Source organism: Aphelocoma coerulescens, chromosome 4 (genome assembly GCF_041296385.1).
Source record: "Aphelocoma coerulescens isolate FSJ_1873_10779 chromosome 4, UR_Acoe_1.0, whole genome shotgun sequence".
Lineage (NCBI taxonomy): Eukaryota > Metazoa > Chordata > Aves > Passeriformes > Corvidae > Aphelocoma > Aphelocoma coerulescens.
The window spans coordinates 79,046,717-79,063,883 of record NC_091017.1 but is presented as its reverse complement, the minus strand read 5'-3'; the positions used below and the strand labels follow the sequence as shown (position 1 = coordinate 79,063,883).

Genomic DNA, 17,167 nt, shown 5'->3' with positions numbered 1-17,167 from the left:
TAAGCAAGTTGGAATCTAAACTCTCTCAGCTCTGTCAGATGGACTTTCTCCCCTCCCAAATTTTGTTTTCTATTTAAAATGGTATTAGCAAACAAATAATATTAATTGCAGTTATCAAATCAGACCTGTCAGCTCCCATCATGGCACACTTCATGCAGCAGAACTGGCACCTTATTTTTAGTCATGCAAGGGAAGAGGAAAAGAAGCTTTTCTGATTTCAGCTTAACTTCTCCACTTTGAATGCAAATGTATTTTCAAGCTAAATTGAAAATCAGGAGTGATTAAAGAAAAGGTTTTCCCACACAATAAAAACTGGGTGTGCTTTGGAAATGAAGAAACAAAGAGGGCTAAGGGAGGGAGCAGAAAATAACTGAGAAAAAAAAAGCTGTCAAAACCAGACGTTGCCAACCTTTTGTATACCCAGATTAATAAAGTCAATGTGCATATACAGACACACACACAGCCCACAGATCACAACATTTGGCAATAAATCAGCACTTTTGGGCTCTATTATACCAACAAAAATCTAAGTGCCACTCGACATTTGTACTGAGAAACTCAAACTGATGGAAAAGTGACTGAACATTCTCCAAGCTGAGCCCTCAACAGGAAACTCTCCCTGCATCGAGGCCCTTCAAGAGCCATTCATCCCCCGCCCTACATGGAACTCCAGAAATCCCAAAATTCCTCCAGAGAAACTCAAGGATGAGGCAGGTATTGCCAAGATAGAAACCTCAGTGCACAGACCTTCAACACAGAGCAGGGAAGGGAGGGAAGTGTCCCAGGCCAGGCTGGACACTGGGGCTTGGAGCAGCCCAGGACAGTGGGAGGTGTCCCCTGCCCATGGAATAGGATGGCCCTGGGTAGGCTTTGGGCTCCTCCAACGCAAACCATTCCCAAGCCAACCATCAGAGCTCACACACCATGTACCCTGCAGAGCTGTGCCCTCAGACTGGGATCCCTCACCTGTTCCCTGGCTCCTCCCAAGAGCATTCTGCTTTTGCTGACAGCTCCCACCTTCCGCAGAGGCTCCCCCAGAACTGGGGTGGCGAGCACTGGCTCAAAGCAGCAGCTGACTGACAAGGCCAGGAGAGAAGAGTGAGGGAAGAAGGGACAGGAAAAGGAAAGGAAGAGAGAGAAGAGCTGAGATTCGCTGCAGCCATGCTCTCCATGGAAATCCACCCTTCCAGCTTGCTCCCTGCAGTGGAGAGGCCCCTCCTGGAGCTCAGATGGCATTTCACAGGGCTACAAACCTCATTTTAGTATAAAATAATATACAATATAATAAATATTATTTATTATAATAGAAAATATATAAATATTATATATTATAATACTATAATGGTTTTTAACCTGTGGTTTAATATAAACCATAAATGCAGCCCTGTCCCTGGTTCTACCTCCTTTGGCTTTTTTACTTCTCACAGCACACAAAGCTCCTGTTTGTCAGCCACTGCTTTTCCTCTGGGGGCAGAAATCCCTGGAGCACATTTGGGGTGCTCAGGAGGATCCTGGGAGCACATTTGGGGTGCTCAGGAGGATCCTGGGAGCACATTTGGGGCGCTCAGGAGGATCCTGGGAGCACATTTGGGGTGCTCAGGAGGATCCTGGGAGCACATCTGGGGCGCTCAGGAGGATCCTGGGAGCACATTTGGGGTGCTCAGGAGGATCCTGGGAGCATATTTGGGGCGCTCAGGAGGATCCTGCTGGCACATTTGGGGCACTCAGGAGGATCCTGCTGGCACATTTGGGGCGCTCAGGGGGATCCTGGGAGCACATTTGGGGCGCTCAGGAGGATCCAGGGAGCACATCTGGGGCGCTCAGGAGGATCCTGGGAGCACATTTGGGGTGCTCAGGAGGATCCTGGGAGCACATTTGGGGCGCTCAGGAGGATCCTGCTGGCACATTTGGGGCGCTCAGGAGGATCCTGCTGGCACATTTGGGGCGCTCAGGAGGATCCTGCTGGCACATTTGGGGCGCTCAGGGGGATCCAGGCTTGCTGTGCCCAGCCAGAGCCAGGCTGGCAGCAGGTGCCCGGGCTGGGAGCAGCAGTGACGTCAGCCCCGCTCCCCCAGAGCATCTCGTGTCAAAACAGGGATTTTTCCCGCTGTCACTCTGAAGGTCAAAAGCTTCCCCAGTCAGGTTCACCGAGCAGGCAAAGCTGGGCCTGTTCCTTTTCTCGCAGCCTCCTGACAAGTCTGAATGCCACAGTCAAGCTGCCATTTGGGGGGATAAAAAAGGAAGGCGAAACAAAAACAAAGCCTTGGCTCTGTCAAGCTGTTCCACAGAGCAGCAGGAGCCTCTCGGTACAACTGCCACTGCCACTCCGCCTGGCGCTGAATCCAAGGCACTTCTTGAAGAGGAGAAGGAGAAATAAATGAGTGTTGCAGCTATGGCTTCCTCCCCTCTCACCTCTCCTCCCCTACCTGGGAACTCAGTGCACGCACAAAGCTGCAGCCACTGGCTCATCTCTGGAGAGCAACAGAGAAAACAGCAGCAGAGGAGAGGGTTTTGCATCTTTTATCACATTAAAGAGCCTTCTGCCTGCTCCTGAATTCCAGCTGCACTAGAAACACAAAGCTGGACAAATATCAAGAAGTTTTTCTTTATTAAACGGTTTCCAGTTCTGCAAATAGCAGTAATGGGGGAAAAGGGCTGTAAAATACATGAAACACAAGAATCCTGCCCAGAGGATGTGGGCAAGGACAAAGCATGGCCAGCCTTCCACGTCCTCCCCCTTTCTGAGATCTGTCCTGACCCTCAATTTCCTACAAAAACAGGGATTTATTCACTATCAACCAACTCCCTGGGGTGCACACACAGTTTTTCATCACCAAGCTGCCTGCAGACCCAAATCTGAGACACTCAAGAATGGTTTTCATTTCATGAAGGAGAAAAACTCTTCAAAAACATCTCCCAAGTAGTTCCAAAGGCCCAGCAGTCAGCAATTAACCAGCTGTGAATGAACTCAGCCCTTACCAGCCTGTCTGTGCTGCGACACAGAACAGGAACTCACTCCATGCTCCCCTGTCCTCACCACCTGCCTACAGAAAACAAATCGGTCCAGAGGCTCAACCAGAAGTTCTTTGAGCCAGATAATCCAAGTTACCCAAACCCAGCTTAATCTCTGCAGTAAATGTAACAGAGACACCAGGGACAACTGCAGCCATCAGGGTGAGACCACAGTGGGAGGGACTGAGCCTCAGGCCTCAGAGGGTTTGGGATGAACCAGAATCCACCCAAGATGTTTCTTCTCCTCTCAGAGGCTCCTTCGCAAAGGATGGAGCAAAATCATCACAAAAACTGATGAAAATTACCAAGAGCTTTGCATTAAAAAAAAAGAAATCAAATTCATAAAACCCTCAGGAGCTGCTATGAGGCAATTCCCAAGGCAGTTTCAACTCCATGTCCTTAAGGGGTGTTTTAACTCCAAACAAAACCCCAAAAAGCAGCCTACACACAGGCAAGGTGACACAGGCAATGGCAAATTGCACAGCTGAGCTTGCAGTTAACTGTAAGCACAGGTTTATCTTAAAACATCACAATTGTGTTATTTGCCTCTCAGTAATTTTGTTTGTTTGTGAAGAAACACCACTGGTGTGGTGGCAGCAGCTTTAGAGGCATCTTCGTTCACCAACTTCAGTCACATCCTGGAAAGGTGAGTCACAAATGGAAGGGAACTCTTGGGCTTGCAGAGGGATCAATGCCAAAAGAGCCCCTCTGGGCTGAGGAACAGCATTTCTGTGTTCCCACGGAGCTGGAGCTACCACAGATTTACCAGGATGCTCCGAGTCCACGTGAAAACGAAAGGAGCCAAGGGAGCAAAAAGGTGAAATTTTAAATCTTGGAATTTCTCAAACCCACCTTTAACTGAGCTGTTGGGATTAGATGTGAAAAGCAGCAATCGAGACAGTGAACTTGGCTGAAGCCAACGTGTTAGAACTGGAAAGTCCCAGTGGCAGCAATATAAACTGCACCCAAACACAGGTGGTAGCAATGAGGAACAAAAATCATGGAATGGTTTGGTCGGGAGGGATTTTAAAGATATCCCATTCCACCCCCTGCACGGTCAGGGACACCTCCTACTGTCCCAGGCTGCTCCAAGCCCCGTCCAGCCCGGCCTTGGGCACTGCCAGGGGTGGAAGCTGCACTCAGGTTTATTCTTAATTCCACAGGAAAACAAGAGCGAAGTTTCACCTGGGACAAAAGGAACCTGCTCACTGTTAGAGGATCCTGGGAGGGCACACGAACCCTTCACCTCCTCCTGAGGTGGGCTTTGACAACAAAATTACACCAAACACACCTTGCAAACCTCGTCTCTCACTAAAGTCAAGTCAGACCCAGGTCAGGGATTGGCTGAACAGTAAAATATTAATTGTGCAGCAGCTGGCACGTGGCACATACCCAGCAGTGAGGCAGGGGCTGGAGCTCCAGGAGAAGCTTCTGCTGAGGGCAGCAGCCCTTCCTCCAGCGTGGGGAATTCCGACAGGTCCTGCCTGGCACAGCTCAGGCCCAGCCTGGTGTCCAAGGCAGCGCTGGAACAGCTGCTCTCCACCTCTGCTGGGAGCCGGAACCACGGCTCCATCCCCTGAGGGAGGAAAAGCTGCTCCAGCACCATCAAAGCTTTATGAGACTGAAACAATGCAATCATTGACTGTAAATTGTGTTTCCTATACAAATACTCAGCTTTGGATGTGAAAGAATCTTTCATTCTGAGAATGAATTTTTTGTTCATTAATAAAAGCAGGGAAGTGTCCCAGTGAACTGGGAAAAGTACAGCACTGTCCCTGCTGAAGCTCTTCTGCCTTTGGAGACACTACCAGGGTGTTAAAGCTCCTTCCCACAGCAGAGTTTTGCTGTATGAGCCAGAATCTCTGCACAACCATTTGGAAATCCGATGTTTTTACTCAGCTCAGATCACACCGATCAACTCAGCCTTTTGACACCTGTGAGCTGAGGGAATTCTCAGAGCAATTCAGCGTTTGGCAGCACATCCAGCAGATCTCCTGCAACTGCATCACAGTGCAAGGTCAGCATTACACAGACAAAGCACCTCCTGTTAATTGCAATCACATAATTAACGCTCCCCCCGAGCCAGACGGGCTCAGTACACACCCTGGCAGCAGCAGTGGTTTCCTGAGGGATGGCTGCTCCCAGGGACACCTCACTGATGGCTGCTCCCAGGGATGCCCCGCTGCTCCTGCACTCCTGGGTTCCACTGCTGCTGCTGCTGCTGTGGCTCAGGGACTCCTCCCTCCGGGCATGGCGCGGGGGAGTGGTGGCAATGGGCTGAAAGAGAGAGATCATTTGCTGGTTAAAAACACAGGTTATTGCTTTGTGTCCCAGTGTGTGTTTATTTGCTCCACGGACAATGAAATAGAGAAGATACTCAGGCCATCCCCAACAGGAAAGGTTGGGTGCCAGCCCCACGGACTTGGGCAGGGACTTCATTAAAACTTCCCAAATTTTACTAGAAGGGGCAGGTTCCTTTCCCACTTTAGCTCCCTGTGAGCATCATTTTGTGCACAGCAGCCAATCCCTTCCGAGGGCCAGGAATTTCCCATTCCCAAATCCACGTAAATCACAAAATACCAAAACTCAAAATTCAGCACCTTGATCACGGTCAGCTGCTGGCATTTGTCCTGTTTCATTTATTACCAGTGGTTGCTGGGGTTTCTAACAGTGTTTTTTAAGTTTATTTTTAATGTTTATTTATTATTTCATTAAAACAGGATTTTATCTATATTAATGTTTTAAACTGTATTTTAAAAGGCATCTTATGTAAATATCTTCAGGCAAGCCTGGGCTGATTTCTCTATTATAATGTAGCAATATCTGCCATACTCTGAGGCAGGAATGGAAGTGGAATTGGATTCCTGCCTGGAAAAGCAGCTGTAACACTTCCTTCCCCACGAGGTACCAGAGGAAGCTGCTCCTAAGCCCAGTGACATTTCTCCCCTCTCTCATCCCAGCCCTGAGGACACAGCCACTGGAACAGCTTTCCCCAGACAGAGTCAGCCAGGTTCACACACACGGATCATCTCTGGGAAACTGCACTTCTGGGACACAGAAATGTTGCAGGAATGGAGCTGTCAGCCCAAAAAACCTGGAGACGAGCGCTGGAGAATATCAGGGAGGATGAAGTGGGAAGTGACGTGGGAAAGGAGTCACAGACAGAAAAGGATTTCCCAGAACGAAAGAGAGAAAAGTCCAGAACACAGAGCTGTTCCAATGGAAATGAAATGTAAAGTTCAGCACTTCAGGTTGTTCTCTTGCAGTGTGAATATTCCCTCCCAGACAAGCTAAACTCTCACCTGGGTTCTGCTCCATCCTTATGCAAAGCTGGAGGGATGTGAATAAAAGCTGAAGATGTTTTAAATTCTATTACAAAACTGCTCATCCATACTGGAACTTCAGCAAGCTGAGTTCACTCTTGACCACTTATTAATGCTATTTTTTTTTTATGTAACATCTACAAAAATAAACTACAGCCATGACAAATGGATCTCCACTCCAACAACTCCCCGATGCCAGCATCGGTGTCTGAACGGGTCAGCTCCTGCACATCATCCCAGGAACCACGCCCATGGTGCCCCCAAACTGCCTCAGTTACTGCCAGGGACTGGGGACGAGGGCTGGAGGGACAGGACACAGGGAATGGCTTCCCACTGCCAGAGGCAGGGATGGATGGGATATTGGGCAGGAATTGCTCCCTGGGAGGGTGGGCAGGCCCTGGCACAGGGTGCCCAGAGCAGCTGGGGCTGCCCCTGGATCCCTGGCAGTGCCCAAGGCCAGGCTGGACATTGGGGCTGGGAGCAGCCTGGGACAGCAGGAGCTGTCTCTGCCCATGGCAGGGGTGGGATGAGATGGGCTTTAAGGTCCCTTCCACCCAAACCATTCCATAATTCTACAACACCAATATATTCCATAAAATCATCCCTGGAAAAAGCTAAGACTCCTCTGGAGTTTGCTCTTTCAAAATTTCTTTCAAAGAAAGCAAAATTTCAAGTTTGACACAAGTGCATTTATCCAGCCCTGCGTTTATCCCCATGTGATGCTCTGAAGAGGATCAGAAGCCAACCACGCTTGAGACACTGAAGTAGGAGAATCATGGAATCACTGAGACTGGAAAAGCCCTCCCAGCCCATGGAGTCCAAGCTGTGCCCGATCCCTGCCCTGCTCCCAGCCCAGAGCACTCAGTGCCACCTCCAGGAATCCCTTGGACACCTTCAGGGATGGGGACTCCACCATAACCTTAAGGAAAGACCATTCCTTCCTGCAGTCAAACACTTCCCACCGAGGCAGGCTTCTCCTGCCATTCCTGATCCTGAGCTGTGCTGTCCCATGCCAGAAGCCCAAACTCCAAGGGGCAGCTCCATGGGATAAACCACAAGGAGCAATCCCTCCTTTTCCAGGGCCTGGCAGGGGAGCAGCAATCAGACACGCCGCTGCATTCTTCCAGTTTTAATCCTCACTCCAGAGAGCACCATTAAGGAAATAGCCCAGGGTAAGAAACTGCCCTGTGTTAGCACGGGGTGTGCCAGGGCACAGCACACAGAACGAGGCAGAGGGAAGGATTTAGCAAATGAGTGTAATCATCTCCGAGGGCTCCCATGTCATTTAAATCAAACGAAGAAAATGTAACAACGTTTTCTTCCTGAAATTCAATGCATCGGTTTTGCTGCTAAATACATAAAGAGGGGTAAAGACAAAAATAAAGCTGAACAACTACAGCCACCCCCACACCACACAGTGCCATGAATTAAAGAGCTGGAAAAGCAGCTCTGAACTCATGCTGCAGTTCATGGAAAGAAATATGAATGTTACTCAGTTCTGAACTACTTTCAACATCCAGGTTAGCTCTCCTTACGTCATTCTGCCCCACAGACCTCTGAAAGTATCCCACAACAGAACACAGGAGAACAAAGTAAAAATCTAGGGAGACAAGGGAAAGATCTCTCTAGATAACTAATCCCAACTATCTGATCTTCCCAGGACATCAGAAATACCCTGATTTCTCCCAGCACATGGAGTCCAACCACAGCCCAGCACTGCCAGGCCACCACTAAACCACGTCCCCAAGGACCACATGCACACGTGTTTCGAACACTTCCATGGACTGGGATTCCACCACTCCCCGGGCAGCCTGTCCCAGTGCCTGACAGCCCTTTCAGGGAAGAAACTTCCCCTAATATCCAACCCAGACCTCCCCTGGCCCAACCTGAGGCTGCTCCCTCTTGTCCCGATGTTTGTTAGCCGGGACACTCTAAAAGGCTCTGGGTTCTGTTTGTGCATTACTTTATGTTCAAACGGAACGTGGGAGTAATTCCCAACTGTCTCAGGTGTCACAAGTAAGAGCTAAATGCAGCTTTCCAGCCGGTCCAGGCGCTGTCCCTGGCCCGGGAAGCCTCTGGAAGCAGGGCAGGAGCAGGGAGCGCTGCTCCCCGTCCGCGGCGCGGTGAGAGCCCGGAGCCACCGGGAGCCAGCAGCCGCTGCTCGGGGCAGGGACACGGCCAGACAGGAACCCACCTGGAAAACAGGGCAGGAATGGGCTGCTCTGCCCCTGGGGCTACAGGAATCTCTCTGGCAGACACACGGGATGCAGGCCGTGCTGTCTGACACCAAGCTGCTCCTTCACGGAGCAACTTCCAGCCTGGAATGAACGGCGAGGAAAAGCAAAGCAGCTCTTGTGCAAAAGCACTTTCACAATTCCCTTAATGCCAATAAATGTGACTGCAATCCACAACAACCCAACAAATTCATTTATCGTGGCTTTATGATCTTTATCAACCCTGTTACGTGTGCAAAAAATTGTTACTAAAAAACCAAAGTCTCATTTAACTGCAAATAAGGTTCTACATCTTATTTTTTTGGCCAGAAGCCCAGTGGCACAAATTGGATAAAAATCATTTGCATTTAAGTCCAGCTACTGAAATGGATAAAAATTCCCACTGTCTGCAACCAGTTCAGCACTAGAAGCTCATCTGTGAACGTGCCAATAAATAATACAGATTTCCAAAAGCATCACAGAAATGTAACAATGATTTGGTGCCGTCAGGTATGAGAAACATAAATTACTGAAGCTGTACCTCCTTTTTCCAGTCAGGACTGGTGTGCCAGCAGTGCTTTCCAGACCCAAACCATTCCCTCCTGCCACGAAGGCACCACCACCAGCAGATCTGGTAAATTCTGTACTGGATTATTTTGTGTAACAATCTTTGGGCTTTCCAAGGTCCACGAGAGGCGAGACCCAGCACAGCAGATATCAATCATGATTCCTGACACGACAAACTGCCAGGGATGTGCTGCCAGCACTCCAGAAAGGTGAGCCTGGATGTTCACACAACATCCACTGCCCTTGCAGGCACTGCCAGTGCATCACTCAGAATCCCTTAGAAACAGAAGTTACCCCCGTCAAGTTCCTGACACCAACGGATTTATGGAGCCACCAAAACCAAGGGGCAAATTCAGCACTGCTGGTCTGAGACCAAGTCTCCTGTTTTTCCCAGGAAAGCAAAGCTTCCAAGGAGAACAGCATTCCCTGCTCACAGCCCCACCTCAGCTGGGCACTGTAGGGCAGTGTGGGCACGTCACACCCCTGACAGGGCACTGTAGGGCAGTGTGGGCACTGTAGGGCAGTGTGGGCACTGTCACATAGGGTGGGCACTGTAGGGCAGTGTGGGCATGTCACACCCCTGACAGGACACTGTAGGACAGTGTGGGCACTGTCACATAGGGTGGGCACTGTCACACACTGTGGGCACTGTAGGGCAGTGTGGGCACTGTCACCCCCCTCAGTGTCTGAAGCACAGGTTTTATTCAGCTCATCACAAGGTACCTGAGCTTTGCAGGGCCAACCTGTGACTATCTCCGAGGGTTCAGGCTCTGCCCCGTGTGTAAGGACCTGGCCCAGCACTTCCCCACCCTCTTCGTAAAGGCTAATTTTCTTGGCTCCAGTTGGGATTCCTCCTGCTCTAACACCTCACACTGCAGCCTGACCCATCACTGTGCACCTCCAGGAGCCTTCCTCTGCCTTCTCCAAACCCCTGTTCTGGCAGGAAGCACCACTGCCACCTCCTCACCTTCCTCCTCCTCCTGCCCAGCCCAGACTGACTGCTGCACTCTGTGCCCCAGCCCTCACTGCCTTGGTGGTTCCACCATGCTCAGGCCACTTTGCTGGCCTGTCCCTTGTCCTGGCAGCCCCAAACAGGAGAGAGGATCCAGCTGTGGGCAAGGAGGGAATAATTTTCCTTCAGTGCTGTTTCATTAATGCAGCCTGAAGCAGACAGGGCACTGCCACCTCCCCTGACCTCGCTGCCCACCAGGGCCTCAGGCTCTTCCCTGCAGGGCCACCAGCCAGAACTGAAGTGCCAGGATTTTATCCCTCAGTGATAAACCCTCTGTATTTTCCATGGCTAAAGCTCAGGATCCTCTGGGGCCGTTAACCCAGCTGGCCAAGTCCCAGTGAATGGCAGCCCCTGCCTCCAGCCTGGCACTGCCCCAGCTCAGTGTCACCCACAACCCCAGCACATCCCCCAGGTCACGGTGATGGCACAGCGCAGCCCCAGCCCAGGGACTGGCCCCAGAGGAACAGGAGCCTTTGGAGCAGCTGCCCAGGCTGACTGGGCAGTGGCTCTCCAGGCCCTCATTCCTGCCTTTCCTGAAAAAGATCCCAACCTTTGTGCAGTTCTCACAAACACCTCCGCCCACCACCACCTTCCAAAGGGGACCGAGGGGCCATCCCAGCACCCCCAGAGCCACCTGTCCAGCCCTATGGACCGCTGTCTGCCCAGTTCATCCCAGCAGCCCTGAGCCCTCACCACCGCCCCAGGCACCACCTCACCCCCGAACTCTTCTCCAGGCACACAGGGCAGGGAGGAACATTCCACTGCACTGTGGGTTTATCCCATTTCTGTTAATTCTGAACTGACTATTTTGGGTTTCATGGAGCAGCTCAGCCAGAAGGGACCTTGAAAGATCATCTGCTCCAGCCTGATGTGGGAAAGGGAGCCCAATTCCCAAATAAAAGCACAAGCAGAGTTAACAGTGCTGCAGCCCCAACAGCTGATAACCAAACCCAGGAACTTCCCCCCCAAAATCAGCCTCTTCCTGGCTTACTGACAATAAAATTTAGAGTCACCCAGGGTAGCTTTGCCACCAGATTTTCATTTCTGCGCAAAGCCCCCTTAACTCCCTGCTGCCCAAATCTCACCTCCAATATGAACATTTAACAGCATTTCTGAGTTACTTCATGGAATGAGAAGCTACCACTTCTTTACACTCTCAGCTTTGGACCACTAAAAAGCACTGAGTAGCCCCTGATTTTTCATTTATTCTCTTTTTAAATCATACTTGCAAGAGCTGCACTGTCCTCCGGTTTTTAGGAAAATGCTCATTCTTTTATCTGTTCCACCACTGAAATAAAAGGTACCTCTGTCAGCAGGTACCTTAGTTTGTTATTTGTACTTACCTTTAAAAAAACAAAAAGCAGAACGCAGAACTTGAAGGAATGATGGACATTCTGGAACATAACCATCAATCTGCAGCATTTAAGAATGAAAACCAGGAACCTGATCCTCCTGGGTCTGATTTGTCATACTCAAGTTTAGCTAAATGTAGAATCAGAAACTTTGTAGGGCAGGGCTTAAATCATCCTCAGCACCAAAAATAAACTGAAGAGGAAATGGACAGAGGTGATAAAGCCAGAAGGGGTATAAACAGTAAGAAGTCTCCTTATGGTGGTTGCAGAATTGCCCCCCACTGTTACACTCTGATGGCCATAACACCTTTTAAATGACCACAAACTGGCACTTGGGCTGGGAGAGCATTCCCAGCCTCTCCTTAGTAAGCAAAACCTTGAGGGAAGTGTTAAATAGAAGAGTTTTTAAGCCAGTTTGAGCCTCAGTCCGCTGCAAATCTGTGCTGGCTCCTGTCACAATGTGTGACACAACACCCCAGAGGCCAGGACAGGAGCAGGGCACGGCAGCACAGGCGACTCCTGCTCACTGCTGGGCTGGGCTCCATGCTCTGGATGCGCCTGGGAACCGCCAGCCTCGCCTGCCAGAAGTCACCAGCAGAGGCGATTTTCTCCTCGTCAGTTGGAATTACAGCTGAAGTAATCTCAGAATAGAATAGAAATACACAGCAGAGGTGTGAGAGCAGGAGTCCTGGGGCAGCAGAAGATGCCCCTGGCTGCTCTGCCTGCACCTGCAGCCCCAGCCCCGGGGGAGCAGCAGCAACGGGCTCGGCTCAGCTCCAGCCGGGATTCCCAGAGCTCAGCTCTGGTTGTCAGAGCAGCACTCACATCCCAGAGCACAACAAACAGAGAAGGAAGCAACGGCCACCAGGAAACAACACCAGGAAACAACACCCGACACCCAAAAAGGACCCAAATAAACTGACCTGTGATGAGTAGAACAAAGGTAACCCAAGGAACAGGAGGTAAATCCACTGCTTTACAACAACACAACTTGGAATCAAAGTGACTGTGAAACTTGCCTGTAAATCAGCACTCAAAGGAACTTCATTTCTATTTAAATATATATAAGAATAAGCAGCAGTGCAAGATCCAGCCCTGCTCTCCTGTGGCAAGTTACCCTTCCCAAAAACACACAGGGCAGGTCCTTCTGCAGAAGGGTTCTGGAAACTGCATTAAGACTACCCTGAGTGCCCATGTTCATCGAAGTCAGACCTGCCTTTAAGATGTCCTATTTATTCCCATGGCTGCTTCCATCCTTTGTTTCAGGTTTTATTGTTTGACCTGGTGAGACTGAACCTGTACCAGTCTGTCCTTCCTCCCAGGGAATGTTTCTAAAAGTTGATAAGGCATCTACCTCTGTGTTCCATGTGGCTGTTGCACCTCTGAGCTCCTTCCTTGCCCTGGAGCCATCACCACCTTGGGACCTTCGCTGTGAGCACAGGGACAGGTTATCACCATGTGCCAGAACAGTGCAACACCACAGGAAGGATCTCCCCAGTGCTCTCACAAGGTGTCAGCTCAGGAGGACACAGATTCCTGCATGGATCTGATGGGCCACGATTTCCATGGATCTCCTCCCAGTCTCCAGCACAGATATGAGCACAGCCAAGAGCACAGAGCCGTGTACAACCCCTCCATGGAGCCAGTTCAGCCTGGGGAAGAGAAGGCTCCAGGGAGACCTCCAGTACCTCCCAGGACTTAAAGGTGGCTTTTAAGAAAGAAAACCAACTTTTTACACTGGCAGATACTGATAGGACAAGAGGGGACTGCTTTAAATTAAAAGCTGAGAGATTTAGATTAGATATTGGGAATAAATTCTTCCCTGTGAGCTGGGCAGGCCCTGGCACAGGGTGCCCAGAGCAGCTGTGGCTGCCCCTGGACCCCTGGAAGTGTCCCAGGCCAGGCTGGACAGGGCTTGGAGCAGCCTGGGACAGTGGGAGGTGTCCCTGCCCATGGCAGGGGTGGAACTAAATGATCTTTACAGTCCCTTCCAAGCAAACCATGCTGTGATTCCATGACTTCGGCCCCTCTGTCCCTGACTTCCCTGGAGGGTCAGTGACTCAGCCATCTGCACTCACCTGTCAGCAGGGCAGAATAAGGCCCGAAGGAAACAGAATAATTTATAATTATTAGATTATAATTAGGATAATAACAGAACATACAGCCTTTTCCCGGGAGGGGAGAAGGAATCCAGAATCATTGCTGCCCTTCTCCCAGGAGAGACTGCAGGGCATGGGAGGGACCAGGGCGGCCACGGCCCCTGCTGGAGCAGCAGGGGAAGGGGGCTCAGGTCAGCCACGTCCCCCCTTTCCCCGGGGGGGAAGAGTGACCACTTAAAAGCCCCTTCATGGAGCAGAAGGTGACACCGGGCCAGCTGCCCCATTCCCAGGAAAAGGAGCACTGCAGTGCCCAGCGTGTCACACACACAGCCGGGATAAGGAGCAGTGCAGTGCCCAGTGTGTCACACACACACACACAGAGCCAGGATAAGGAGCAGTGCAGTGCCCAGCGTGTCACACACACACACAGAGCTGGGATAAGGAGCAGTGCAGTGCCCCAGTGTGTCACACACACACACACACAGAGCTGGGATAAGGAGCAGTGCAGTGCCCAGCGTGTCACACACACACACACACACAGAGCCAGGATAAGGAGCACTGCAGTGCCCCAGCGTGTCACACACACACACAGAGTCAGGATAAGGAGCAGTGCAGTGCCCCAGCGTGTCACACACACACACAGAGCTGGGATAAGGAGCAGTGCAGTGCCCAGCGTGTCACACACACACACAGAGTCAGGATAAGGAGCAGTGCAGTGCCCAGCGTGTCACACACACACACACAGAGCTGGGATAAGGAGCAGAGCAGTGCCCCAGCGTGTCACACACACACACACAGAGCCAGGATAAGGAGCAGTGCAGTGCCCAACGTGTCACACACACACACACAGAGCTGGGATAAGGAGCAGTGCAGTGCCCAGCGTGTCACACACACACACAGAGCTGGGATAAGGAGCAGTGCAGTGCCCAGCGTGTCACACACACACACAGAGCTGGGATAAGGAGCAGTGCAGTGCCCAGCGTGTCACACACACACACAGAGTCAGGATAAGGAGCAGAGCAGTGCCCCAGTGTGTCACAGACACACACAGAGTCAGGATAAGGAGCAGTGCAGTGCCCCAGTGTGTCACACACACACACAGAGCTGGGATAAGGAGCAGAGCAGTGCCCCAGTGTGTCACACACACACACACACAGCCGGGATAAGGAGCAGAGCAGTGCCCCAGTGTGTCACACACACACACACACAGCCGGGATAAGGAGCAGAGCAGTGCCCCAGTGTGTCACACACACACACACAGAGCTGGGATAAGGAGCAGTGCAGTGCCCAGCGTGTCACACACACAGAGCTGGGATAAGGAGCAGTGCAGTGCCCAGCGTGTCACACACACACACAGAGTCAGGATAAGGAGCAGAGCAGTGCCCCAGTGTGTCACACACACACACAGAGCTGGGATAAGGAGCAGAGCAGTGCCCCAGTGTGTCACACACACACACACACAGCCGGGATAAGGAGCAGAGCAGTGCCCCAGTGTGTCACACACACACACACACAGCCGGGATAAGGAGCAGAGCAGTGCCCCAGTGTGTCACACACACACACACAGAGCTGGGATAAGGAGCAGTGCAGTGCCCAGCGTGTCACACACACACACACAGAGCTGGGATAAGGAGCAGTGCAGTGCCCAGCGTGTCACACACACACACAGAGCCAGGATAAGGAGCAGTGCAGTGCCCCAGTGTGTCACAGACACACACAGAGCTGGGATAAGGAGCAGTGCAGTGCCCAGTGTGTCACACACACACACACAGAGCCAGGATAAGGAGCACTGCAGTGCCCCAGCGTGTCACACACACACACACACAGAGCCAGGATAAGGAGCAGTGCAGTGCCCAGTGTGTCACACACACACACACACAAAGCTGGGATAAGGAGCACTGCAGTGCCCCAGCGTGTCACACACACACACAGAGCTGGGATAAGGAGCAGTGCAGTGCCCCAGCGTGTCACACACACACACAGAGCTGGGATAAGGAGCAGTGCAGTGCCCAGCGTGTCACACACACACACAGAGCTGGGATAAGGAGCAGAGCAGTGCCCAGTGTGTCACAGACACACACACACAGAGCTGGGATAAGGAGCAGTGCAGTGCCCCAGTGTGTCACACACACACACAGAGCTGGGATAAGGAGCAGTGCAGTGCCCAGCGTGTCACACACACACACAGAGCTGGGATAAGGAGCAGAGCAGTGCCCAGTGTGTCACAGACACACACACACAGAGCTGGGATAAGGAGCAGTGCAGTGCCCAGTGTGTCACACACACACACACACAGAGCTGGGATAAGGAGCAGTGCAGTGCCCGGCGTGTCACACACACACACAGAGCCAGGATAAGGAGCAGTGCAGTGCCCAGTGTGTCACACACACACACACACAGAGCTGGGATAAGGAGCAGTGCAGTGCCCAGCGTGTCACACACACACACAGAGCTGGGATAAGGAGCAGTGCAGTGCCCCAGTGTGTCACACACACACACAGAGCCAGGATAAGGAGCAGAGCAGTGCCCCAGTGTGTCACACACACAGAGCTGGGATAAGGAGCAGTGCAGTGCCCAGCGTGTCACACACACACACACAGCCCCAGCCTGGCGCACACACACGCGGATAAGGAGCAATGGAGTGCGCGCACACACACACACCCCCACAAACACACCCGCAGGATAAGGAGCAATGGAGTGCCCCAGTCTGGCGCACACACACACACACACACACACACACACACACACACCCGCTGCGAACGGTGAGCGGCTGCTGCCGCCTGCCCGCCACGCCGCCCCCGAGGCCGCCTGCTCGAACCCGTGCTCACCCGAACCCGCTCCTCTGCCTCCTTCTCCTCCTCCTCGCCGGGCTCCATGGCGGCAGAGCGGGGCGGGGAGCCCGTGTCCGTGTCCGTGTCCGTGTCCGTGTCCGTGTCCGTGTCCGTGTCCGTGCCGCCGTCCCTTGTCCCGCTCTCCTCCCGGGGCCGCCCCGTCGCCAGGGACTCGCGCTCGCCCCGCGCGCGCACGCGCGGACACCGCCCCCTCCCCGCGCCGTGATTGGTCACCGAGGGGCGGGGGCGGGGCGCGAGCTCCGCCTCCTGCGCGGTGATTGGCGGGTGGGAAGGGGCGGGGAGGGGCTGCGGGAGCGCGCGCGCGCGGGAGTTTTGGCGGGCAGGGGAAATGCCCGGATGGACCCGGGGGGCGGGGCCGAGGGGCGGGGCAGGGGGGGCACGGGCCGGACAGACCTGGCAGGGACCGGACACGGGCACGGGCACGGGCACGGGCACGGGCACGGACACGGACACGGACACGGACACGGACACGGACACGGACACCGACACCTTCCGCTGTCCAGGGTGCTCCAATCCCCGTCGTGCCTGGCCTTGCACAGTGCCAGGGATCCAGGGGCAGCCACAGCTGCTCTGAGAAACCTGTGCGGGGGAAAGGTTTCCCCTTAATATCTGATCTAACAGGATCACAGAATTGCTGAGGTTGGAAAAACCCTTCCAGACCATCGAGGCCAAGCTGTGCCCAATGCCCCCCTTGTCCCCAACCCAGAGCACTGAGTGCCACATCCAGGCCTTCCCTG

At 52.6% G+C, this 17,167-nt stretch overlaps 1 protein-coding gene across 1 annotated transcript in view; it reads right to left on the bottom strand.

Moving 5' to 3' along the window:
- Positions 1 to 17,093, bottom strand: part of LOC138110158 (uncharacterized) — a 37,958-nt gene extending 20,865 nt beyond the window's left edge. Inside the window, exons 1-3 of the mRNA XM_069014880.1 lie at positions 16,407 to 17,093; positions 5,116 to 5,289; positions 4,405 to 4,588 (exon numbers count right to left, since the gene is read on the bottom strand). Coding sequence (XP_068870981.1) covers positions 4,405 to 4,588; positions 5,116 to 5,289; positions 16,407 to 17,093 — 1,045 coding nt within the window. The remainder of the gene's footprint in view (positions 1 to 4,404; positions 4,589 to 5,115; positions 5,290 to 16,406) is intronic.
- Between the last annotated feature and the right edge of the window lie 74 nt (positions 17,094 to 17,167).